We start from the raw sequence: 25927 nt of genomic DNA, 5'->3' as shown, positions 1-25927 counted from the left end.
CCTAAAGTACACGACAAACTTCAGGATGTACACATGATTTTAGATCCGTGTATCAGCTGCTCTTGTGGTACAACAGCCTGACTGGTCACTTTTAAGAAATCATCATGTCTATCACAAGCAAATAAAAATGATCCCATATCTCCATCAAGCTCCATTTTATCATTTTCATTGTCATACACCACACTACTGCACTAAAACATCTAGCAATACCACCACGTGCATCGTTTACCAGTATCGCAAATCCATAAGCATTCTGCCTTGATCCACAATGGGTAGGTCTAGCGATTACGTAATACACTACCAGGCTAATCCCTCTTTGAACAAGTACATCCATCATCCAAACCTACCTCATTAGCCGCGTGGACATCCATCCAAACATTATTTGAGCATCATTTCAATACCAGGATCCTTCCCAACCTAGTGGCACTTCCAAAAAGCATCCCGCCATAGTACGTTGGAGTCGAAGACAAGTGCTCAAAAAGAAGCCGAGCGCGAATCCATATCCAAAGAATCCTCTAAACAGGGGTGTCTTTTCTTATAATCCTTCCTGAACAATCCAGATGGTGAAACATACCTGTTGAACCAACTACAGCACGCGTACGTTGAGATGGTGCTTGTAAAAGTTTCTAATGATGATGATGATCTACATGAAATTGGAAGTAACCAGTGAATAGGTCATACCTGTATCTTCTCCCATCACCATCCACGTATGAATACCTGTGATTGTATAGAAAGCATATACGCAAACATTGTGTCAAGCCTTGGTTTGATCTTGGCATGGAAGTTTTGGTTGCCTCCAAAACCTTGAACAAGCTGACGCGATGCTCATTGTCGACGATCGTACCTTGGTCGAGGTGACTTTGTAAACCGTAAAAAGACGTTTAGCGTAGTTGAAAAGAAGAAGCTGAAACGAGGAGGGGAAAGCGACGAGCCAAAAGTGGTAGTAGTGGAGATGACGCGTAACCTCAAGACGAATGTTGGCTGACAACCCATTCTGATGACGCATGGCCAAAGAGGAATGCCGACATGGAGTAAAACGAGAGGGTTGTCAAGTATAGAAAGGAGCTATTGCTGTCGTTGGTTGAAGCAAAAGGGGAATAAAGGCAGCCGCTGTTGACTCGGATGATTTAGCCAATAAGCATTCTCGTGTGCGCGGGGATGATTTACGTTGCCGCATTGTGTCATGGGTCATAAGACTCTCAAATAAATCAATGATGGATTTAGCCTGACAACTGCCAAGACGAAACTGGATTCTTTTTCTCGCTTTTTTTTTTCTCCTCGGCTCCCTTCAAGTATTTACTTGATGTCTTCTGGGCACCCTATGGGCATTTGCAGATATAATGGCTCATCTGCTATGGATGGCACCAAACGCGTTGATTTCATTAGCAAACTGCCATTCGATATCGTGATGGAAAACATTATTCCCAGGATAATGGGCCAAAAAGGTAGATCCTTTAATCTTCGCTACCAATGGAACTACTTTGCTGTGTGTACCACTTGGAGCACGAGGATCGCTGCAAGTGATACGAGCATTCATTTTCATGTCGAAAGCAACAAGCTGACATCGAAGCAAGATTGGAGGCGTGTAGAAGCCGTAGCATGCTGTATCAAAACTGCCACTGTAACTGCATACAGCCTTGAAGCCCTTTTCGATCTCATTCAATACGCACATTTTCCATCATTGAATAATTTGACAATAACAGGTAAAGACGTTAACTTTTAAACATGGACATCGCTCATAGCACATTGTTTAGTGACAGGATTTCAAGCCCAATGGGTGACGCTCTTGCAATTGATCCCCAATGTGAAATGCTTGCAAGTTGAATTTAAAATGCAGGGGAGACCCATCCAATTACTCGACATGCTGTGTCAATGTCCCCGGCTTTGGCATTTGAAGATTTCATGGGATTCACCTTTCTGCTTCACTTTCGGCACGCAATGCAAGCTCCTATTTCCCACACTACGCTACCTTGAAGTTTCAAATGGCCCATTGAGTAATCCGATTATTCAAAACATTCTTCCGCTATTCCCAGGTTTGCATGTACTACGATTGGCGGTTCACATCAAAAGATATGAACACTTTGAAAAGATTCGTTACTATTGCCCAAACCTACAACAGCTCTTGCTTTGGTCAAGGAATGAGGAATCAGCCACAACGAATGCCTTACTACAACATGATCACGGGGAAGGATGTCGATCAGTTTCCATTCGACAGGTACCATTTCGTGGAGATTGCATTGCAAGATTCCTAAAGGAAAACAGCGCTACGGTCGAATCATTTGAGTTGTTGAAATATTCGCCTTGTACACCACCCATCCTTACATTCGTCAATGACCCTGTCTCCCTTGATCGGTTACGCTCCTTGCGATATGATAGGAATTTACAACGGCCTGAGATGAAGGTCATTGAATGGATTGTGTTACGCGCACCGAATATCGAATTTGTGGATGTTACGGACGGAGGTGTACTTGGGATAATTCTTCATGCTTTGATCCATCAACGTATCAGAGGAATTACTTTGGTATCTTCGGGACCCTCTAATAGCGTCGAGGAATATGAATTCCTTGAACATCATGCTCAGCTAGGAGTAAATTCGTCTCTCCAAGAGATGAAATGTAACATCTACGAATCGTTTTCGGGGGGCGGTGATTGGTTACATTTGATCCCAAAATTACAGCAACTCAAGTCACTCGAGCTATCGCTTCTAAGAGACAACAACTTGGGTCTATTGACGAAACTCGTACCCCTTGTTGCACGTGGATGTATATCCTTGGAAAAGATCACATTCAACGTCTTGTCTTTCTCATCTTTTGGTGATTGGCTTCTACCTTTATCGCAACACCCACATCTCAGGTCACTGCTCATTGCTTCCGATATGGTATCCAATGACACGTTGATGACTTTGCAGCGTTTCCGGCATCTCGAATCATTGCACCTTAAGCTGAACAGCTTTGATTGGAAAGCTATTGATCGATTGAAAAATGACATGCCTTGTCTAGTGTGTACAATCCAAAAAGCCAACCAATAATCCCCCATTCCAACACCGTATCTTTCTGCTACACTCACATCTTATCAAGTATCCTATATGATTCCACCATGCAATTATGACTTGCTCTCTCCCGTATAATAAAACGTTACTTTACTGAAAACATTAGCCTATAATAGGCATGTTCAAGTCATCCAGACTAACATCAGGACATGTGTATGGAACTTGGTCAACCATAAAAATACGGGGAGATCCATTGTTGCTTGGCTTCGGTATACCTTCAACAGCTAGAAAAGAAATGAACCCCTATACAACCTATGTGAACAAAGGAAGCAGGCGCATAGTACTATTCATTCGCAACTTGAACATGCATGCTATTTTCATTCAAAACTACCAATAAGGATTGGGTAAAATGGATGGGCCTATTTGAGTGATGTTGGATTAGAAGGTGGGTGGTGACGAAAAAGACATGGCATTAGCTGCTTTTGTGTTTGGTTATAGGTGGGCGGGGATTCGGTTGCCATGATATGGGGAAGTATGTCTTAACCAGCTATCTCAATATAGCTGTTGGAGAGAGCTTTCTCTTGTCAAGCATAATGCAAGTGATCATAACGACCTGCATGAAAGCAACTGCATTTTTATTCATTTCATACGGACTACGCGTGTTAAACTTGATTGATCATCCATATCACCCATATGCCTTAAACATGATGTCGATCGGCAGCTACCTGTTGAGGATGATTGGTGCAGTTCCAAAGCCCGGGATACGTCACGCCCTACCACACATACAATCGATTGGCTCCAGTCAATAGAACCCCGTTGCCTTGTTTTATTTCAACAACACCTCTTTATGCTTGGGTACCTTGTCTAACGTTTTGCTTTTGCTAGTTGTCGACATTCGTCGTTCGCCATCTGCCACCAGATTCGTTGCCAGTCAACATTCGTCTCCTGGTTACGCGTCATCACCTTGCGTGTCGGCTTCGTGCTTATCCTTGTTTCAGCTTCCTCTTTCATACAACAAGTTTTCACTTTTACGTTTCGACAAAGGCACCTTACAGAAAGACGAATGGCAACAATTGTCCTTCCTCCATTGTGCTCAAGATGTTGGTGCTCTGCTTGGTCATCTTGAACAACAACTGCAAAGAAAGGATTCCCACAAACGTTTATCGATAAACTTTGCGATAGCCACATCGATGAGTACGTTCGAATAAGGTGGGAAGCGTTGGTATGGTACATAGGGAGACTTTTTGTTTCAAGCTGCTCATCATCATCATCTTCAATAGGTGCCTGCCAAGCCTTATCGTATTTGTCGAATGTGGATGGTGGTTCAGTACCCCCGGTGATGGATAATGGTATGGCAAGCTACAAGGCACACGGTTTTCGAGAATTTGTTGTATAAGATCCTGTCTTTACCTCTTGGCATGCAACGATGGCATTTGGTAGTGATCATCTTGGATTGGAGCCGTGCTACGATGGATCAGGCTCTGTACCGGTATCGTGAACGCTCAGGTGATTTATAAGGCCCTTTCTATAAATGTGGTAGGTTTGGATGAGATGGAGTAGAACTATACACGCTGGATGAAGGCAGGATGGATATGGTAAGGACCACAAGAGTTGTATCTTAGCCTATGATGTTCATTGTTTCTTACCTCGCTGTAGTAAGACAGTTGTTTTGGTCGATGAAAATAAACATGGTCAACGTACAATTGAGATGGATACACCTGATAGTGCTTAAAGAGAAGGATGAAAGCAACATGTAAGCTGACCCACATTGCTTTACATACCACCTTATACATGCCGCTATTCGCGCTACTTCCCTTGTACGCATGCGTGGAGTAATGAATGCTCTTTTATGAACCTCTCGCTTTTTCCATGTTTTTATTTTTCACCAAGCAAACATGTAGCCATGGGGTAATTTTGTATTGGTGGGAAGAAGACGTGTATGTATGATGGTGTGAACAAGTCAATAAAGCAATGTTTTTATTATACGAGAAAGAGAGAGCAAGAGGTTATTCGCGTAATGCGTAAACGATGGCATGCATGTGCATATGTTATGGGTGGTCCTTTACTACTGTACATGTGAGATGAAGTATTCTAGATTTCAATCGTGCAATAGCGTTCCAATCAAAGGTCTTCAACTTTAGATGCAATACATCCAGGTGCCAAAAACACTCCAAAGCTTGCAACGCGTCATTCGGTATCGAGTCGGAAACAATGATTAGGCTTTTAAGGTGTGGATGTTCAGATAACGGCAGGATCGATTCAACAGGCACCGAGAGAGTTGGGAACGTCAAAGTAACCTTTTCAAGCGAGTTGCATCCACGCGTAACAAAGAGGATGAGTATTTCCATTAGATCTTCACGACCTCCACTTGAAAGAGATAGTTCCAGGCTCTTGAGTTGCTGTAATTTCGAAATGGAGAATACCCAATCCCCACTCATCCCACATGGATTGATGATAGTGCACGCGACTTCTTGAAGTGATGATGCTGTGGATAGCTGTTCATGATGATTGAGAAAGCGGCGTGCACTCAACTCACTAGAAAATGCCGAACATTCCAAATGGATCGATCGCACAGGTCGACTCATCAAGGCATCCAATATCTCCCCTTGCGTACATCCACCACCACGAGATTCCACATATTCGATATAGGGCGCCCGGGATATAATCCATCGAAGAAGATCGATCACATGTACCCCCATTTCATGAGGAAACCTCAAGGAGCGCAACTGATTGAACTCAATAGGATCATTAGCCAACATGCCCACAGGTGCCGAAGATCGAAAATAGCCTTCCAATGCAAATGCTTCGAGTGTGGCGTGATGGCGTCGCATCAAATCGGCAATAGCGTCTCCATAGAGTGACACATCACGAAGAGAGATTACTCTTAATCCTTGCGAATCCCCTTGTTGAATCATGGAGGTTTCTATATCCGATACGTAGCTTTGGTTGCCTAGCAACAGGTGCTGTAGCTTTGGGCAATGTTGGAAGATCATATGCAAGTCGTCTTGTTGAGTTGGTGGCAGATGTGACAATCGTAGTAGACGCAAACCAGGGAAATGCTGGCAGAGCTGCGTATTCATAGACCGATTACGGCGCCTGTAGATAACTTCAAGATGGCGTATGTTGGGGTAAATTGAATTGTGACATGTCCCAGACGTTAAACTCAAGTCTGAAACCATCGTAAGCTTCAATTGAATACACCCGGGACATTGATTCAGCATGTTGCATAATTGTAGTTGGCTCCCTGGTGCTTCGAACTTGATATGGAGATGTCTCAGGCCGGGGATCGATCGCAGTAGTTGCATCCACACTTGCTGAAACCCCTTTACTGGATATGTAATGGGGATATGAGTGCTGGTGCCTATCTTGTACGTCACCCTATGTATTTACCTTTGATCCTCAAATCATGCAATGAAGAAAATTGGGTATAGCGGATAAGATTCGAAAGGTGTATCTCCATCATCGCATGTACAGTGATCGTTTTGATGTAAGGTGCCACTGCCTGCACTCGCATCCAATCGCGATGTGATACCAAACGATGGCTTTCAATATCAAAATGAATACTGTCGTCGTTTTCAGCAATTCGTTTGCTCCATGTCTTGCACACAGCAAAGTAATTGCGTCGCCCATGTAGCTGAAAGCGTCCACCATCGTATCCCACAATCCTAGGAACAATGCGTTCCCCTACGATATCCGATGGCAACTCGCTGATGAAATCAATTTGCTTTCGCTTCATATCTTGTCCAGAAGTCATAAAGTTCAGTATTGAGTGAAGAGTTCGAGAAAAACGAAAACGGAGGAAAAGGAGCAACCTGGTTTTTGGGGAATGCTGTAAGCTGAACACCATCATTGGTTTGAGTCACAGTCGTATGATTAATGATTCGTTCGCGTGCTTTCCTTTTTCGATATGTGAGAGAGTACATGGCATTCCACGTCTATCAGCTGATGAACATGATTTCCTTGGTCCTTCCAACGTCTCTTCATGCATTCCAGTACGCTAATGTATCAAGAAGATGCCGTCACCGAACAATGTTGAAGTAAAAAGATAGCAATTTTATATTGAGATTCAATGACTACATAGTGAGTGGGTGGTAGTTGATCACTGCAATCCTTCTCCTTGAGTATTAATATCCATGCCTCGTTCTCTACGTGTATACGAATTGGAATGATGAGCTCTTGAGTGCAGCATAGATGTTGTCGTCGAATGAGTGAAGATTGAGATGAAGTGCTTGAAGGTGTTGAAGGCGTCCAATAAAAGAAGGGAGCAACGATGCATCACCAATCAAACAGCTGGCGTTGATGGAAATAGTTGCGAGGGTGGTATGAGGAGCGATAATACTGAGAATCTTGTAATCAACGGGTAATGATAGCGACGTCAATGTAAATCGTTCCAATCCAGGGCATCCAGAAGCGATATGGGAGATGAAGGGTATCACTACACCATGCATAGTACGTGCTCCTTCACAGCTAACTTCAAGTTGCCTCAATTGTGTAAGTTGCGTAATCAATAGGAGCCATGAATCCGATAGCTGGAGGTTGTTGATCTGTATATGGATCTCTTTCAGATTCGATTCATGACCAAGAGCGAGATGGTGCTGCATGAACCTCTTCTCAGTCTCCTCCGATGACCCATTTGCCTTTAATCCGATACTCTTGAAATGATGATGACTTGGGCGCATGAGCTCTTCAAAAACAGCAGCCTGCATACTTCCATGCACAGTTTCCAGCGATTCCAATTGAGGTGCAAGTTGTAGTAGCCACACGATCAAAGGGATGTAACACGCACCAGCATGAGTAGGATAGGATATTTGGCGCAATCGTATAAATGTCATATCCAGGATCACCGCATGTCCCAATACGGTTCTTGGCATGGAAAATTTCAAGCCAGGTCCAATCTCAAGGCTTTCAATGGTATCACAATGCTTAACAATATAGCCCATCATATCATCTCCCTTGAACCTTTGCTTTTTTCCTGGATCCATTACAATCATTGCACGCAATCCTTCATGATGATGAATGTCACCAAGACCAGATAGACACGGAGGCAAGTTCTTTGCCAGGAAGAGTTGCTGCAATAATGGACATGATTGGTGGATGGCTGGCAAGATGGTAGAACATGGCGTGGGTATGATGTTCAATACTTGTAGCTGAGGAATTGGTCGAAGGAATTCAAGCATTGTATCCTCATCCATCTTCACGTTGACCTTGATGAGATCCAATTTTTTGAGCTTTGGGTACTTTGAAGAGACAAAGGACGTATCAAACATTCCACGTTGAATCGAAAGCGCCACCAAATTCGGACATTGATCGAGATAGTCGGATAGTCGGTAAGGCGTCCCATAAGTATAGCAATATTGGTAGTCAATAGTGAGCTGTGTCAATGACGCACCCATTGAATGTAAAACCGGCAGCAATTGGTTGAAGCGTCGCGAACGAACTATTGCAAATATACATATATAAGCTGTTGGTGCCACGTTCTTTTCCGCTGTCCCATCACTTACCATCAACATTCAATGTTTTCAGTGCTGTAAACATTGTGCGACTTGTTAGCTGATCCACCATGCCATCATGAAGGCCCCATACAGTGAATGATTTGATAAAGGGTGCCATATCCAATAAGTAGTCATAGGTCCTCGCTGATAAAGGTGAAGGTCCGACACGAAACGTCAAACCGCCTGCCATTGCTATCCTCTCACGCCAAGTACGAGACACATCCAAATAGCCTTCTGCTGGTCCAATCTGCATCATCTTTTGACCACCCAAAATCCTTGGCACAACGTTTGACGATACTATTTCCAACGGCAAGCACGTGACAAAGTCGATACGCTTGTTGAGCTGATCCTGTGAAGCCGCTTTTGCTGACACGAGCTGCGCATATCCATCATCAGAATTTGGTACATGTTGCAACCCATCATCATACATCTTGATAGCTGACGCGTGTTGTCCTCGATCCGAAAAGATTCTCCCAGCACAAAGATACCCAACGGATGAAGTAGGTGCAATAGTCATCGCTGCCGTTGCTTCGCCCATGTCGGTAATGAGTTGCCCACAATCTGAAAGTAGCGATGCTCGTGAATGAAAGGCTGGCACAAGCTTTTGGTCGCAATCGTGTACGGTGGATGACATTTGATCGAGTTGCACATTCCTTGTTGGGTTGTCGATCGTAATGGGGACACCAGTGGCAGGCAACATGTGAAGATCGAGTGGAGTGGGTGAAGCGGAAACAAGGCTTATGCATAAAGCGTCCACAAGGAAATCAGGCGCCATCCTGTAACACGCCATTTGATTGGCCAACAACAATCCCCAACCTACCCACCCATACACTCTCCTGCTCGACCACTTTTATAATGAGGCCCAAGTTTACTATCGTTTAATCTGTATAATAAATAAAGACATTGATTCTTGTATATACCCAATTCCCCTGTATTAAGTCTCTCATCACAAAGATCCATGCTGGGTGATAATGATGATTGCAGTAAATAAAGCACGTGATCGCCAGGAGCTTGTAATAGCTGAACCATACGTACACCATTCTTTTTTTTTAATGTTTGCTTCCTCTATGATGACTCAGATGGTGACATAAAGATACCAGCAGTACATAATACTACAAATCCTCATGCATAGCTATCATGCAACATTTGTTTGTTACACCAGAAATGAACCTACTTTATCCATCGTTAGCATGAAGCACATCCAGCAGCAATACAAATATCAATCACGCATACAGTCATATGCATTCCATATTACATGGCACGTAATGGCACATGATGATGGTATATAGACATTCCGATAAGGCAATGTATTATGAAACAATCGAAAGCTCTATGCTTAGCCTTATTCGTTTTGTAACGATGTTGATTGTCTTAGATCAACATGGATTTTATGTCAAAGTAAAACGTCACAGCTTTGCTTTGTGGTTCATAAGTTGAAAAACTATTGTCGTATCTTTTGTATGTCACCATGAATGGCTCTCATTGTGGTTTCTCGTACACGAGATTGCTGATTACAAGCGTATTGGGATATGACATACACCTCGTACGTGGATGGTGTATCCTACAAGCCGCTGCTTTCTGTACAATAGCTAACATCGCCTTACAGCACCAACCCATTCAAACCATAAAATCTGTATCATTTTGTTTTACTCTACCCGTTATTGGGGATCAACACCCTTTTTACCATCCGGAGGATACGTCGACAATTGTACGAGTAGGAAACCCTGTGCTGTGGGATCTACGATTTATACAAAGGGTCTCGTGATGTTTATAACGGTGGGGGTGGTATTGTCTTGAGGCTACGTACTTTGAATGGGTTATTTAAAGCATGAGTGGTTCCATTCATGTGGAGATTCAAAGGCCTGCAATACCGCTAGGAGGAAACCAATAGTGGGGAGGTATATGATAAAATCACATTTGGGGTCGCGCAGGAGCATGTTGCCTACACCACGCTCCATGGAAGTGTAATGATTCATAAAGAATAAAGGCGACTTGGTTTGAAGGCGAAAAATTACATAGCCATACATGCATTTATTGTAAGAAGCATCACAATGGAAAAGGTCATGAAAGTAATCCCATCCTTTCTAAGGCGCTACTAATGCCCGAGGTGTTCAATCGCATGGATGACCACCGCAAATTGAACCATTTAATCTATGGTCATCTCTGCTACGTGTCCATGCCGTTGCTATGCTACCAGAATAAAATGTTCAAACATGCTGTGCCAAAGATTGGCTATAGGCATCTCGTCTTCCCCCAATGGCGAGTTGATGCTTGATTTACAATCACTCATTGATAGTATCAAAAAAAATGAATCCAGCAAACCCTTCATTTCCTTTTTATTAGCTGCAATGTCTGGCTACATGCTAGTATCCTGGGGCACCGAGACTGTCAGGGATGCCTTTGTTCAACTCGTGAAATACGGGTCTGTAACAGGTTGAGAAGATATCCCTTGATCGTTGGGATGATGATGACGTGCTTGAGACTGGGAAATGATAAAAGGCTGATGAGGTCGCTATCACTAATGGATGAAGCATTGATGCAAAGACGTTGCAACGTAGGATGATGCTTGATTTGGGTAACGGATCCATCCGGTATTGTACAATCCCAGAAATCCAAATCGAGAGATGTTAACGAAGGACACACTTTGCCAAATATTCCCAGAATGGATAGGTACGTGGAAGCGGCACTAATATGCCATGTCGATAGTACAAGCTTTTCCAACGTTTGCAATTCTGCCAAGGCTGATATCCAAGGAAAGCGTTGGGAATCCACCTCAAATGTAACGTTCAATTCCTTTAGCGAAGAACCCATGCCGAGCTGTGCGTGGTGGATAAGTAAATCCTGAAATGATGGTGCATCGGGGGGCATTTGGTATGCAGTGATCATGCGTAAGTTGGGCAATCGTTTGACAGCATTGCATACACCATCATCGGTGGCTGTAAGGTGATCCATAGTGATGGTGCAAAGGTGAGGGGATCGGTGAATGATGGATAATGCGAGCTTAACGAGCTCCTCATTGCGAGCATCGACTACGAGTTCTTGCAAACGATCAAATTGGAATGTTGAATCCATGACGGGACCATCGAAACCACCACTTGCATCCGTGATACTGCCGGCTAAGGTGACATGATCCAATGAGTGTTTGTGTTCAAGTAGAATTTGAATCACGCTGTGATGTTTGGTAATAGAAAATGGATAACAATGAAAAGTACGTTGAGACTGAAAGATCCTTCTTTATTCTTATCGCTCTATCCTTATTTATAGTTTTACGAGATCTTTGGTATGACTAATCTTCAAGAAGGATCCATGACAAGAACCAATGGTTATATGACAGCTACGCTAGTCGGATGTTTCACTGGATTCGAGGTGGTTCCTTTAGTTACTTAATCGGTTTCAATCACTTCTAGGTCATTCTCATGTATTCCTTAAGGGAAAACATTCATCCTTTTATTATTCAATATCCATAATATCACACACGCCATGTGCATCGTAAGGTTCATCATCACACTGCGCTCCAAAATAGAGCTTTTGCAATCCATCCACACGCTCATCATAGCTGTCATGACCTGAAGACACTTCGTCAATGCATCGTAGGATCTTCATCTTGGGGCAATATACGCTGAGAGCCGTCACAAAGCGATGATCTCGAAGTAGGAATAGATCAAGGAACACCAGTGATGGGAGGTGAGAGAGGACGTTGATCATTTTATCCTTGGGAAGAGGATCAATCCCAATTTGCAAGGTGAGATGCGTCAACTTTGGGTGTTGCACAGTGAGATGCAGTATGGTCCACGTGGCCAAATCCAGTGATACAAGGTTGGGACAATCATCCAAAACACGGTCCAAATCAATTCCTAGTGTGTAATTCTTCTCCGTGTAAAGCTTCAAATGCGTCAGACTATGTTGCACCGATCGAAGAGCAGACGTAATGATGTAATCTTCATACCCGGCATCTACATAAAGAAACATCAGATACAGCATGCGGATGTGTTATCAATTGATACTTACAGTTGAGGTTGAAATGAGTGAGATTCAAGAAATGGAAGTCGCCGAATATCAAAAGAGGGTCCTCATACGACACCGCTCTCCGTGCATCCATCCGCAATTTTTTGACATGTGGGGCAAATCGTTCAAGCTCTCGAAATTGTAATGTAGAATTCATGGGTCCATAATTGAGACGGAAGCTCAAGTTGTTGCAATTCAAGATGCGTTGCCGCCATGTGCGGGAGACGTAAAGGTATGGGCATGGTACATCTGCTTCCAGCTTGCATCGGTGAAATACCAAAGGCAGTATCCCTGAGGCAACAAGCTCCAAAGGTAGTCGACTGATGAAATCAATACGCTTGTTGGCTGCATTCGAGGCATCAGCTTGCTGCATTTGGAGGCTGGTGTAGCATGCATCGGATGATGGTACATTGACAAGACCTTCCTGGTATATGGCTACTGCTTCTTTTTGTCGTCCTTGCTGCTGGTAAATGGTGCCTGCTCTCAAGTAGCCAAGTGAAGAGGATGGGTAGATAAATTGAATAGCTTCTGCATCGCGCAAGGCAAGTTGGAATTGGCCTCCATTCGCCATTGCCGTAGAACGCTCATTGAGCTTCTCCATTAGTTGACATGCAAGTTGGTCGATGTCTTTTGTTGCAGTAGAAATAGTGCTTTCTCCTTGCTGATGATAGGAGGTAATTGGTGGTAAAGAAAGAATGATGCTGTTGTGCATTTGAGTCGTCAACAATGATATTGGGGAAAGAGGAAGATGATGGTTCAAGCTCGCAACCCGCGTCCATGTATTTCACAGCCCGCTGATTTTGAACCATGCACATGATGCATCCCATTGCTAGGAACATCGACCACATACATGCACCAGCCTCCCTGAAAGTAAAGCAAGTGGTATCGAGAAGGAAATTCATAGTGCTCTTATGTATAAGGAACAGTGAACAACCATCCTTAAACGTATATGACTTTGCAATATATGATGTTTTTCGGTCATCGCCTTAGCTGAGAAGAACGTAAGGAGTAATCGATCATGATGGAACTAAAAAATACATGCATGCTATGACCATCGTGCTTCAATTACAAGCTCCACACGACGTACATGGCTATAAGTGGGTGTATAGCATGACGAGCTAACGCCTATTGACCGTAACAGTAAAATGATCTTGTTTTGGGATCATGACGATATAAGTGCCAATCTAATACCCCGGTAGGAAGTGCATCATATATATCCCGAAAGGTACACTGTGTACACAAGTACCATAAATGATCATGTTATCCTCTGTTACAATATTATTCAAAACGCCTTTATTTCCATAACATACTCAAGAGGGATACGCTAATACAACTAGCCAACCGCCAAGGGCCATAATACACCTGCATCCCAGCTGCATGCGCTCTTACCATATCCATTTTGCCTTCATTCAACACATGTAGGTTTCACGCTGTAACAAATTCCCTGAAAATCAAGCCTGACCCTCATTGAGCAACCGTACGATGACGAGATCGCATCCATACTTACGACAGTAACCGAAAGAATTACCATCACCATGGAACTTGCATCCAGCATTGAGAATATCATACGAATCCTTCATTGAACAACACGACAGAAGAGATTGCATATAATGGATGGCACGATGATGAGCTGCGACAGGATGAAAAAGCCTCCTTGAGTTGAGAATAGCCTGCAATGTGTCACCTTTCCCCTTGTGAAACGATCCTATTCAGCTAACCGGATGATACCACGCATGCTTGGAAAATTGAGTGTTGGAAAACGATGATGAACACTAGTAACCTGAAGCAATCAACCTCTGTTTACATCTTGCCAGCATTCCACCCTCATACCATACCACGTACCAATGCCTGTAATCATGTCAAAGTGAATTTATGCAAGTTATGATGAAAAAGCCTAGGATGGTGGGCCTTCGTTTGTATCCGTGGTCTTGTTTGGTGGTGCTGTTCTAGTAGAGTCGACCACAATGAGCACCACAGGGAATGGCTGTTGACATTTGCTTTCCATAGGAGTCGACATTGTTGAACGTGGGAGGTGTAAAGGTTGTTGAAAAGAGGAAGCTGAAACAAGTAAAAGCGACAAGCGAACAAGAGAACAAGAGATGACGCGTAAGCAAGACACGAATGCTGACTGAAAGCGAATGCCATTGCAGTGGACGAATTAGGAATGTTGACAAGGAGTGAAAGTGAAGCGTTAGATGGAAGGGTCAAGAATAGGAAGGGGCTGTTGTTTGAATGAAGGGAATAAAGCAGCGTTGTTGAGTGGCAGCACCGGAGCCAATAAATTCCGTGGCGTCCTTGTTCCACAACCAACCAAGCATGACACAGCCTGCTTCTTGGAAACAGCCCACACTCACAGTCTCCTCTGAAAAGTATGCAAAGCTTGTCTACGAATCAACACAACAACTCCATCAATCCCTTCAACCTGACTTGTCGGCATTGAATCGACGTGCCATTGGATTCGGAAAGTGCGTCAACTACGAATCGGCTTTTCGAGATGCCCACCTCATACAGCAACTCTCACCTTCTTCAGCACTTGGATACTTGTGTGAAGCTACTATTTACAGCGAACAAGGGAAACAGCTTCAGGTGATTGATATTTGCAACAAAGGACTCAGCAAGGTTGACACCAGCGATACGCACTATGCCACACTACTTCAAGCCAAGGTCGATGCTAAGCAACAGCAAGACACACGTATCGACTTTATCAGCCAACTACCAAACGACATTGTCATTACAATACTCGTTCCTATGATCATGGAGAATAACGTTGTGAAGACATTCGCACCATGTCCCTATTTCCAAGTGAGCAATGTGTGGAGCAATTGTATCATTGAATGCTTCAAAGGGTTACGTTTCATGGTGGAAGAAGATGATGACATGTCACACGTTATTCAGTTTGCTGAGCACACAAAGTCCTTGCATGTTTCAGGCTACTTTGAAGGAACCTGGCTAGGTGACTTGATTGGTGGCAACGCATTTTCATCGTTACAGCAGATAGTCATTTGCAGTAAGTTCAAGGTACATCGGTTTCATAAGCTCCACTCATTTACATTTCTTTATAAAAGGCTTCGGAAGCGGCAACATTGACCACTTTGTATCATCATTGCGCCACGTCAGCAGCACTTTGACCGATTTGGAATTGGATATGGATGATGGACCTGAGCTACGCGCACCTGATGTTATGATGGTTTGCCCCAATCTTATTTCGCTCAGCATAATGAATCCGCTGGATGGCAATATCAATGTTCAACAAATGACAACATGGCCGACTTTGACGACATTATCTCTCAACGACGCACGCAATCCCATCACCTGTGATCAGATAATCCACATATGGAAGCGATGGCCAAGGCTCAAAAAGCTTGAACTTTCACCATGCACCGACATTCAATCCACACTTATTGTCTCAGAGTATAGCCCATCAATGAACTGCATTGAGCTTTGGATGTATGATTCGATCCTTACGCTGACCTTTTTGGATGAAGGAAACCAAGCCCATGGGATCACAGAGATGAACATCGATTCAAGTACATTGGAAGACGATATCTGCAAGGATACAACCTCTATCGTAAAGCAACACCACAACACACTTGAACACCTTCGATGGGATATCGATACCAGTTGGGACACCGAGAATATTGAGCATTTTCAATTCCCTCGTCTCAAGGTTCTTCAGATCGGGGTTTCTGGATGGCATATACCACGCAATGCACCCGTGCTTGAAGAGTTGATGTTGACATCGAGAACCATCCGCGCACATCCTGCTGTACTTGCCATGATACCACCACGCTTGACAAAACTCGATTTAATGCTTGATGACGATGTTGAAGGAGCACACCCTATCGCCCCAGCAACCATTGTACACTACCTCGATCGCATTGCTCAGCACCACCAGCTAACAGAACTTGTGATCTATTTCGATAACGAGCAGCAAAACATTGCCGGGATGCTTGACGCTATTTATCATCTTGACCAACTTGAATGCCTAAAGATCAGTTTTATGGAGGATTTGGATTCCCATGAAATGGACCGATTTTTGGATGGGCTTGTCAAAGCATGTCGTCGTTTAGTCTGCCTCGAGTTGAAATGCACAAGTGCACCATCGATCCATGCCATCCATACCCTCAACAAGCTTCGACATTTGAACCAGCTTGCATGCCCCATTTTCGGCACCGATGATGCTGACCGCTTTTGGAATACCATTCGGACATTTACCCAGCTCAAGCACATTACAATTTACCCTGCCTCTGAAGTCAAGGATCAACATGTCAAAGACCTCAAGCATCGTAGACCAGATATGAAAATCGATGTAGCAATGTTTAGTATTTACTTTTGAGTATTCTTTCACCAGAGAGCGTAAACGCTTGCTTCTTGCTTTTAGTAAATGTTTTCTTTGATCATTCACCGCACATACGTGCAAAGGACATCCACTTGGTTGGGTAGTTTCGTCAGCCTTGGTGATAAGGGTTCGAATGATGGTGCTATGACTTGTAAACAGCCAAAGCTATCACCCCACACACACACACACACACACTGCAACTCGTTAACATGCTACATGTCATACCTATATGCTGCTTCATGTTCAAAGTATATCCTATATGCACATCGGTCAGCATGATGATGATGCTTTCCTTTGGTTAATCAACAGCACCCCATGATAATTCGTCTCTTGGGGATGGCAACGTTGATACAGATTCTCGTTATTGCTTGTACTTGCTTCAGTGCCCTTCTTTGACATCTACTCTTTCTTCGACAATCCAAAGATGCTGGAATTTGAAAGAGGATTGGATAGGAGAACATCCATTTAGCTACGGTCTTTTGAGCTAGGTATCCTGCCAATATCAATCTTTGAATACAAATACTTTCATGTTCATGTTCAGCTCTTGTTCGAGACGTTTCACGATCATTAAAGGTCGCTTGTTATTCACGATCAGGCTTCACGTTTAGTAAAAACATAAAGTTGGACGTGACTCAAAATCTCAGAATGCTACATGAGCTCTTTTTGATACCAGCATGCTCAGCATGGTCGAAAGTACCTTGTGTGAAAGTTTCAGGAACGAGATCGTCAATAGCAAATTTTTCGCTTGTCGATGGCCAGCGAAAAAGTTTCAAGAGGTCGACCGGTTTTCATTTTGGCGGGTGGTGACATGGCCAAATTTGAGATTGACGAGTTCGATCCTGAAACGTTCACACAAGGTAGTTTCGACCATGCTGAGCACGTCGGTTGCAAAAAGAGCCCATGCTTCATTGTGACATTTTGAGTGATGGCTGTCTTTATGCTGTAAACATGATCCTATATGACAAAGTCGCCTTTTTCAATTGTGACTCATATAAACACTTATAGTGCAATAGCTGCACGAGGCCGTGTTTGGGTAAGAAAGCAAAGAAAACAGGATTAAAACAGCAATGGATGATATGTATACGCTATCTCACAGTCATTCATACATTGCAAGCTATTAGCCAATTCCACCCAGTCAAGACCATCATGGATTTGATAATGTATGAAAACTGCACCTGCTCCAAAGATTCACTTTGATGGTTTCATTAGATTGATCCGAGCCGATTTGAGGAAATTACAGCAAGTAAGGCATACATCGGTTCCAACATGCAACGTATACGGATGTATGGATTAGGCAAAACCTGGTCTATGCGTAGCTCATCCAAACCAGCTCGGATCAATGTAATTAAACCATCGAACGGAACCTTGGAGAAGGCACATTCACCACATGTTGTCAAATCCACAATGGACTCAATTGGGTGGAATTGGCTGATACCTCGCAGTGTATGAATGACCGTGATACAGTGTAGCCATATCATCCATTGCTCTTTTAATCCTTTTTTCTTTGCTTTCGTATACAAGCACCATCAATCGCACCAATCTCGCTATAAATGTACATATGAGTCACAATGGAAAAAGACCCACCTTTATAATCGCAAAACATACACGCACCTGTAACTCAAAATCTCAGAATGCTACATGAGCTCGTTTTGGAACCAGCATGCTCAGCATGGTCGAAAACACCTTGTGTGCCAGTTTCAGGATCGAACTCGTCAATAGCAATTTTTGCATTTGTCCATGTCAGCCAAAAAGTTTCTGGAGGTCGACCTGATTTTATTTTGGCGGGTGGTGACATGGCCAAATTTGAGATTAACGAGTTCGATCCTGAAACTGGCACACAAGGTTGCTTGAGCTGGGCTGAGCACGGTGGTTGCAAAAAGAGCCCATGCTTCATTGTGACATTTTGAGTGATGGTCGTCTTTATGCAGTAAACATGATGCTATATGACAAAGTCGTCTTTTTCCATTGTCACCCATATAACCACTTATAGTGCAATAGCTGCACGAGACCGTGTTTGGATAAGAAAGCAAAGAAAACAGCATTAAAAGAGCAATGGATCATATGTATACGCCATGTCACAGTCATTCATACATTGCTCGCTATCAGCCAATTCCACCCAATCCAGCCCATTGTGGATTTGATACCATATGATAAATGCACCTGCTCTAAAGATTCATTTCCATCATTCAGGTGTTTTGATCCGAGCCGATTTGAGGAAATTACAGCCACGTAACGGGTACATCGCTTCCAACATGCAACGTACACGGGTGTATGGAGTAGAGCAAACCTGGTCGAAGCGTAGCTCATCCAAAGCAGCTCGGATCAAGATAGTTGAATGATGGAAATGTTGGGCTGGAGCAGGAGCATTCACCACACGTTGTCAAATCCACAATGGACTCAATTGGATGGAATTGGTTAGTAGCATCCAATCTATGAATGGCCATCAGATAGTGTACCCATATGATCCATTGCTCTGTTAATCCTTTTTTCTTCGCTTTCGTATACAAAAACCATCTTTCGCACCTATCTCACTATAAATGTACATATGAGTCACAATTGAAAAAGACCCACCTTTATAATCGCAAAACATACACGCACCTGTAACTCAAAATCTCAGAATGCTACATGAGCTCTTTTTGATACCAGCATGCTCAGCATGGTCGAAAGTACCTTGTGTGAAAGTTTCAGGAACGAGATCGTCAATAGCAAATTTTTCGCTTGTCGATGGCCAGCGAAAAAGTTTCAAGAGGTCGGGGTTTTAGGCGTCAGGGTTCAGGGCTAGGGCTAGTATTATGGGAGGACCACCTTTATAGTATCATCATTATGGAAGGATAAGGAAGAGATGAAGGCACCCAACATGCAAAAAAGTCACAATCGAATATGGGCTGTTGGCCGGGAAACAAATATAGCCCCGCGTGACTTTCCAAACACACAAAAGTGTTAGGCAACCTCGTCGAGCCATACAAACCAGCTGCTTTATTTCGCTCCACTCCTACCATGGATCCTTTCTATTCTTGAAGCTCTCTCTAACGCGTTAATTTTATTCCTTGTCGACATTGTTGGTCTCCATCAGGTAATAGAATTGGTGCCATGCAGCATTCGTCCGCTTGGTGACGCGTCATCTCTATAACAACTTCCAGTGCCTTATCTCTTCGCTGTACGTGTTTCAGTTTATTGCTTATTCCTTTGCACAGCCTTGAACATCTTCCACCTTCGACAATGACCTTTACAGTGAACAACGATCGTCAACGAATCCCATTGCCTCAGCTTGCTTGAGATCCTGGTGCTCAGCTTGGTCATCTACTCTAGCCTAAAAGTACCCAACAACGCCATGGATTATGAGCACAATGCATCCAAGATAGGTCTTGCTCACACACATCCCAAGATGCACTTCAGCCTGATAATGGATTGTTACGTACCATATGGTAGGAGGCGACGCTGGCAGGTTGCAAACAGGGCTCTTTGTTTTCAGCTGCTGATCATCATCACGATCATCTTGATCAGGTACTTGTCAATGCACCTCCATGTATGCTGTTGCTATTGGCTCATGATGGGTATTTCTTCAACGATGTCAAAAAAATGATGGCGTTTTTGCACCAGCAAATCTTTTCTCACGATCCGGTTTTTGTTTTCATCCACCCTTGATTTGCAGTGCATTCTGTTACAATATGACGTTGTTGGATGATGGGATGGTGTGCTTGATGCTTTCGGTTAAGAGGTAGGATTGGATGATGCTCTTTTGGATAACGACTTCATGGCTGATGATGGTATTGTATCCCGCAATATGGACAATCACGGCGATGGATAACACAAGCATGGCTATGGTAAGAGTGTCAAAGGTGGCTACATGGTGTGGTTCGATAGCGGTATTAGGGTAGTCTCTTGGGTTATACAATAAAAAGGATATGTATATCATTGTAAGCGTCAATAATACTGGTTCTTGATGAATATGATGATTCTTAGAGTGGATGCAGTAGGTGCCTGCCATCTTCAACCCGCACACATACATACACGCCCCATTTTCCCCCTTTTCTTTCATTGGATACTGCATGTTGTCCGGTGGCCATGAGGGCCCACGTACCCTAATTATAAGTCCATCATCCCTTATTAATTTGTCATTCCTATCGAATGCTACCACTTTTCCCTCACCCATTATATAGCACACGTCTATAACCTACACGTGGTGCTCGTTATCACCATATTGGATAGCATCCAATAGTACCCAACCCGTTATTACATCACAAATCTTGCCAGACAACCAACGTCACCATTACAGTAAATACCTGTAAGCACTGTGCAGCCTCTTTCCCAAATGCCGATAGTCGACCATCATCCACTTCAAACCTATACATACTCTTATCTCCTCCTTCTTAGTGACCATGCCTATCGCAAAAGATACTTCTATTCTTTTATAACACTTGTGCTTTCCTTTTATAAATACGAAGTACCACCATAACCGTTATCATCATCACCATCTGAATCATCATCCCAATCACCGCCATGAAAGTCTCTAGCACATCCATCCCTTTCAAACCAACATCATTTCCATCATCGAGAATGCAAAAGAGAATGCTTGGTACTGTATATTCATATAAATCCTTGATATAGAACAAGAGGGGCCATGATCCAAGAATGAAAGAGCTAACGGAAAGACCCGGGGTCACGAGAAAAACCAAATGGTATAGAAGGTACCCTTGAGCTTCAGCTACGATATGATGCATGTCAACGCAAATATATCAGTCATAATGACATCCTTTACCTTTATCACGATTACCGTGCTGAACATGTTCCCTCTTGGCCAAGTGCTCCTTGCTCGCCATCATCCCGTCATATCCTGTATAGCAGCATCCAAGGGTATGGCACCTGTGTCTTTCCTTCATCAAATTCCATGTTCATCATAAACGCTCCATGCTCATGGCGCCCTTCATCCCGCAAAAAGATCCCATCCATCCAACACAAACAGACATACCTTAGAGCATTAAAGCAAAGCATGTGATTTCCATGGTCCATTTCCTTCTTATACAAAGTACTAGGCTGTATCCGAAATTGCTGCTGCCAATGATTCCATAACCCAAACGTTATCGCCATAGCCATTCTGGACCTTCTCCCATGTTCTCATTGATCACCATCCAACTTGCATTCATATTCGTTGAACTGGCATCCAAGGGCACGACAACTAAGACTTTTCCTTTGTTAACATCCATACTGACCACAAAGATCTCCACCCTGTTGATAATCTCCATCCAGCAAAGAGATACCATTCCACAGCCCAACCCAACATACCTTCAATCATCTCAAGAGAGGTATACCCTTCACGATCGATTTCCTTATTGTATAAATGGTGCTCCTGTATTCCAACGCTATAGTAGTGCTTTTAAGTTGCTGAAAAAGATGATCAATCCAATGAATAGGAGGTGACGCTAAATAACAGTGTTAATCCAAACGATCTCCATGGAAACGCTGTAATCCACAAACCACGCGCTTTAAAAGTACCTCAAACGTGCTTTCAAGTGCTTCGTACATGGGCAACGCGTAAACTGTAGTTCACCTTGGTGACCAATGTCGAAAGGGAGTCAATGGCAAACGAGGATCTTGGCGGACACAATCTCGGCAACAAGACTATCCGAGCCCACCGATAGTGTCAAAGTACTTTTGCTGAATAAAGCCGTAGCTGAGCATACTGTAGGGATTCATTTGCATTTCGTTTATCGATGACGAGGCCATTGGAAGCAGACATGGGTTTGCATCGTGGGAGTGTTGGAGAAAGGAAAGCAGGTTTACAAGGCTGTGTTCATGAGAAGGAGGCCTGATTTTCTACTACGGTGGTTAAAATAGGATGAATGCTAACGCCACCCCACATTGATGTTCAAACATGCTCGTCGTGGCTACTGGTACCATTCGACCGTAAATCAAATTGCTTCGCCATATTCAGGAGACCCTCACCCTGCCAAAAAGCAGTATGCTGATCACTTTTGCCATGATAGCTTCCATTCAAACAGGAGTTGGGAAAGCTCTTGCAAAGGTCCATGATGAAGCGTGTGCCTCTTTGTTGTTTGTTTGCATCTGCATGTATACATCATCATCCTCATTACCATGGTGTAGCGTACGTCACACACAGCTCAATCATCAATTGGAGTTACCCAAGCTGAACACTGGTTAAGCATATAGGATGGTTATAAAAAGTATTCCATTTACACAAATGATAGCGTTATACAGCATCTATAGAGTCATAATATCCACCTCCCTCACTATTGCCGTTTTGGCACAGAGTGTTTCGTGACCCCTGCATGTTGTTTACTGAACATCCACGCAGCATCAAAATGTATACTTTTAAGGTTATTCTTTGTATCTTTGGGAATTTTCTTGCCCTTTCAGTAGAGTTTCCCAGGTGCGGTTATGTACGCATGCAAGAAGTACCATGATGATGGGAAAACCGATCTCTTCATGGGCGTAAATATCATCCGTTAACGGCGGTGTCAAATATCACCCTATAGCCAGCATGAAATCATTTGTCGTTGGTGCCATTCTCGTTGATGTATGCATCACTAACAATGTTTCAGTTCTCCAAATACTGGATGCGGATACGTAACCATATCCGATGCGAGCATTGTGAAAAAGTACAATGCCACTGGAGGTGCATAGGGAGAAAAGAAGATTGCATGTGTAACAATGTACATCTAAACAAAGCTCGGATGTTTTTCCCTTCTCCTCATGATATCCGCGAATGTATTCACCATCTGCTATAGCCAATACAGGTAAGCAAAGAGAGGCCTTTTATCAACAATGCATGCTTTTGTGAACACATACGATGTAATCATTGTTGTATGCAAGTTTTCAACCAATATGGAATTGGGGGGGTTACTTAGGGTGTTTGTACGTGTTGAATGACTACCAATAGAATCTCTTTTCGAGAATCATCCACCACCACTGTCCCGTCCCCACCATCATCATCATGACCAAACTCCTTTTCCATCACGCGTATAATTATCTTATCAGGAGATCGTGATAACGCTAAAATAGGCTGTTGGTACATTGCTATGATACATCTCCATTTTCCAAAGTAGGGGTGGAAACCGCATGCAAAAAGCAATGATGCAGCATCGAGTACATCTTTGTTGACTGGTTAGGTAAGAGGTCAGTTGAATAATCGTCATCTAGCACCTTACTTGATATGGCGGACGCTTTACGCAACTTTGTGATTGATGAAGTGGTGCAAGGTGATCCTTGGTGATGCTTTTGGATGATTGTCATTTGCTGCCAGCGATAGCATTGTTGATCAATCATGGAGACATTGCTATAGATCTATGCAACATTGACGATTGCCATGGAGACCTCCTTAACCCCACCCCCTGCATGTTGTTTACTGTGCCATCTATGTTATCTAGTGTACACATTTAGGGGTAACTACACCCAACAGCATATTCATGACTTTCACCGGTGGCTATTAACGTACTTTTCATTCTGCACTAGGTGGAGATGTAGAACCGGTAGCTTTATCTTTAAAGGAATCCAATGGGGAAATATGGGGAAGGTATTGATATGTGATGTGTGAGCTACTTCCTATTTGTGGTAAGGGGCGCGCAATACATTTGCTTCCTGGTTTTGGTTATGAATCAGCGTACATGATGGGGCTCCCTATCTTGATACCAACACCGACCCCTTCAGGAATATAAAATGACCATCATAGAGCGTTTGTAAATTCTATCCTATCAACCACATGAAGTCCCTTCTCTTCGCTACCATCCTTATTGCTGTTGCGATTATCAACAGTGTCTCCGCTTTTGAATATCTTAAGGCGGCAATATACGATGAATACCACGAAAAGTGTACTGAAGCTGGTCAAGAAAAATGCAGTACAGTTGGATACTGTGTATGGACTATGGGTAAGCTAATAACAGCTTTATTGACCTTTCATATACTCATCCTCGATGTATGTATTCTCTTAGTTGACGAGTATTATGGCAGCTTTCCCGCTTGTATAGTTGATCAGAAAAAGTATCGAAGATACTAAGAAGATGGTTGCCCATGTTGAATCACAGGAAAGGCTGCAACGCCGGTTTGGTTGTTCACAGCCTATGGCCCTAGTATGAGCGCAATTCTCCATATTGAAACTTCAATCCAAAATAAACATTCAACTTACTTTACATACTATGTCCAGCAGGGCGTGTAAATCAATAAGGGATCAGCTATCGTTATAGGAGTCAGTGTCATGATTGCCAAAAGATCATCTTTACCGTACCAACATCTTGCGATCTCGATCCGAGGATAGTATAAGAATGATGAAAGCCTGATAGTAAAGACCCACGTTTACGTCAGTGGTTACAAGCATTGGTGGATACCTTGTTCCAAGCAACATTGGCAGCTTACCTCAAACATCTTTGGGTTCACAAAAGGCCTTTTTCTAATGACATCAACAATAGCTCGCATGTTGAAGGACCAGGCGTTATGACTAACTAAGCCATTGTTAGCAAGCCGATCAATCCATCATCCACCATCTCGATATTTGTAAGCCATCCATACCTTGTAATGTACCATCCTAGCGCTTTCTGGTCATCCCTTCTTCATAATAACGTGGTTCCAATTCGGCATATCGGTGTGGGTGAGTATGAGCAATATTGTAGCCAAGTAACTCATTCCCGCTGCTATGGCCCATCCATCCCAATCATGTAGGTGCCAGTGACATGAAATATCCACGTATACACCAACCACATAAACCATGATGGCACTTACCATCTTGCACGCAATATTCCAATCTTGATCGTATCGGCCAAAGGTTCATAATCATCATGACCAATATCGATAGACACCGAGCGTTTTCAAGATCTGCATAGAATAGCTTACCACATGTATCCGCAAAAGGCGTACAAAAAGGTGCCTGCCTTGATCATCACATGTTGTTGTAGGACTATACACCACCATAGACACGCTAATCCATCAGCCAAGGAATGCAAACAATCATACAACTAGTGCTTACTGTATTTTGTGGCTATGTGCACTACGCTTTTCGAACCTCGCCTTTATTGTTGTTGCAGATATACATGGTGTGATAGTGGCCACCAGCCGAGTTCTGATCATGTATGTCCTTAACGCAAGCTGGTGCGC

At 43.3% G+C, this 25927-nt stretch overlaps 7 protein-coding genes across 7 annotated transcripts; 4 read left to right on the top strand and 3 right to left on the bottom strand.

The window, feature by feature from the left end:
• Positions 1-1354: 1354 nt before the first annotated feature.
• On the top strand, positions 1355-3028 carry O0I10_006306 (uncharacterized protein; the record flags this gene model as incomplete). The annotated part of the gene is made up of 2 exons (XM_058486336.1): positions 1355-1703; positions 1755-3028. 2 exons carry the CDS (start codon positions 1355-1357, stop codon positions 3026-3028), a joined length of 1623 nt encoding a protein of 540 aa, XP_058342948.1.
• A 2009-nt stretch (positions 3029-5037) lies between these two features.
• On the bottom strand, positions 5038-6743 carry O0I10_006305 (uncharacterized protein; the record flags this gene model as incomplete). The annotated part of the gene is made up of 2 exons (XM_058486335.1): positions 5038-6317; positions 6380-6743. 2 exons carry the CDS (start codon positions 6741-6743, stop codon positions 5038-5040), a joined length of 1644 nt encoding a protein of 547 aa, XP_058342947.1.
• A 391-nt stretch (positions 6744-7134) lies between these two features.
• O0I10_006304 (uncharacterized protein) lies at positions 7135-9181 on the bottom strand (the record flags this gene model as incomplete). The annotated part of the gene is made up of 2 exons (XM_058486334.1): positions 7135-8426; positions 8491-9181. The coding sequence occupies 2 exons, from the start codon at positions 9179-9181 to the stop codon at positions 7135-7137; spliced, it is 1983 nt and encodes a 660-aa protein (XP_058342946.1).
• Positions 9182-10869: 1688 nt separating this feature from the next.
• O0I10_006303 (uncharacterized protein) lies at positions 10870-14066 on the bottom strand (the record flags this gene model as incomplete). Its single annotated transcript, XM_058486333.1, has 4 exons — positions 10870-11650; positions 11957-12434; positions 12490-13143; positions 13994-14066. 4 exons carry the CDS (start codon positions 14064-14066, stop codon positions 10870-10872), a joined length of 1986 nt encoding a protein of 661 aa, XP_058342945.1.
• Positions 14067-14802: 736 nt separating this feature from the next.
• On the top strand, positions 14803-16822 carry O0I10_006302 (uncharacterized protein; the record flags this gene model as incomplete). Its single annotated transcript, XM_058486332.1, has 2 exons — positions 14803-15493; positions 15552-16822. The coding sequence occupies 2 exons, from the start codon at positions 14803-14805 to the stop codon at positions 16820-16822; spliced, it is 1962 nt and encodes a 653-aa protein (XP_058342944.1).
• Positions 16823-17576: 754 nt separating this feature from the next.
• Positions 17577-18732, top strand: O0I10_006301 (uncharacterized protein; the record flags this gene model as incomplete). The annotated part of the gene is made up of 2 exons (XM_058486331.1): positions 17577-17682; positions 18545-18732. The coding sequence occupies 2 exons, from the start codon at positions 17577-17579 to the stop codon at positions 18730-18732; spliced, it is 294 nt and encodes a 97-aa protein (XP_058342943.1).
• A 5810-nt stretch (positions 18733-24542) lies between these two features.
• Positions 24543-24836, top strand: O0I10_006300 (uncharacterized protein; the record flags this gene model as incomplete). Its single annotated transcript, XM_058486330.1, has 2 exons — positions 24543-24708; positions 24772-24836. The coding sequence occupies 2 exons, from the start codon at positions 24543-24545 to the stop codon at positions 24834-24836; spliced, it is 231 nt and encodes a 76-aa protein (XP_058342942.1).
• Positions 24837-25927: the final 1091 nt, after the last annotated feature.

The sequence above is a fragment of the Lichtheimia ornata genome (assembly GCF_029851405.1).
Source record: "Lichtheimia ornata isolate CBS 291.66 chromosome Unknown scaffold00027, whole genome shotgun sequence".
Taxonomy (NCBI): Eukaryota; Fungi; Mucoromycota; class Mucoromycetes; order Mucorales; family Lichtheimiaceae; genus Lichtheimia; species Lichtheimia ornata.
The sequence above is the reverse complement of the archived record's forward strand: the minus strand, read 5'-3'. Positions and strand labels throughout refer to the sequence as shown.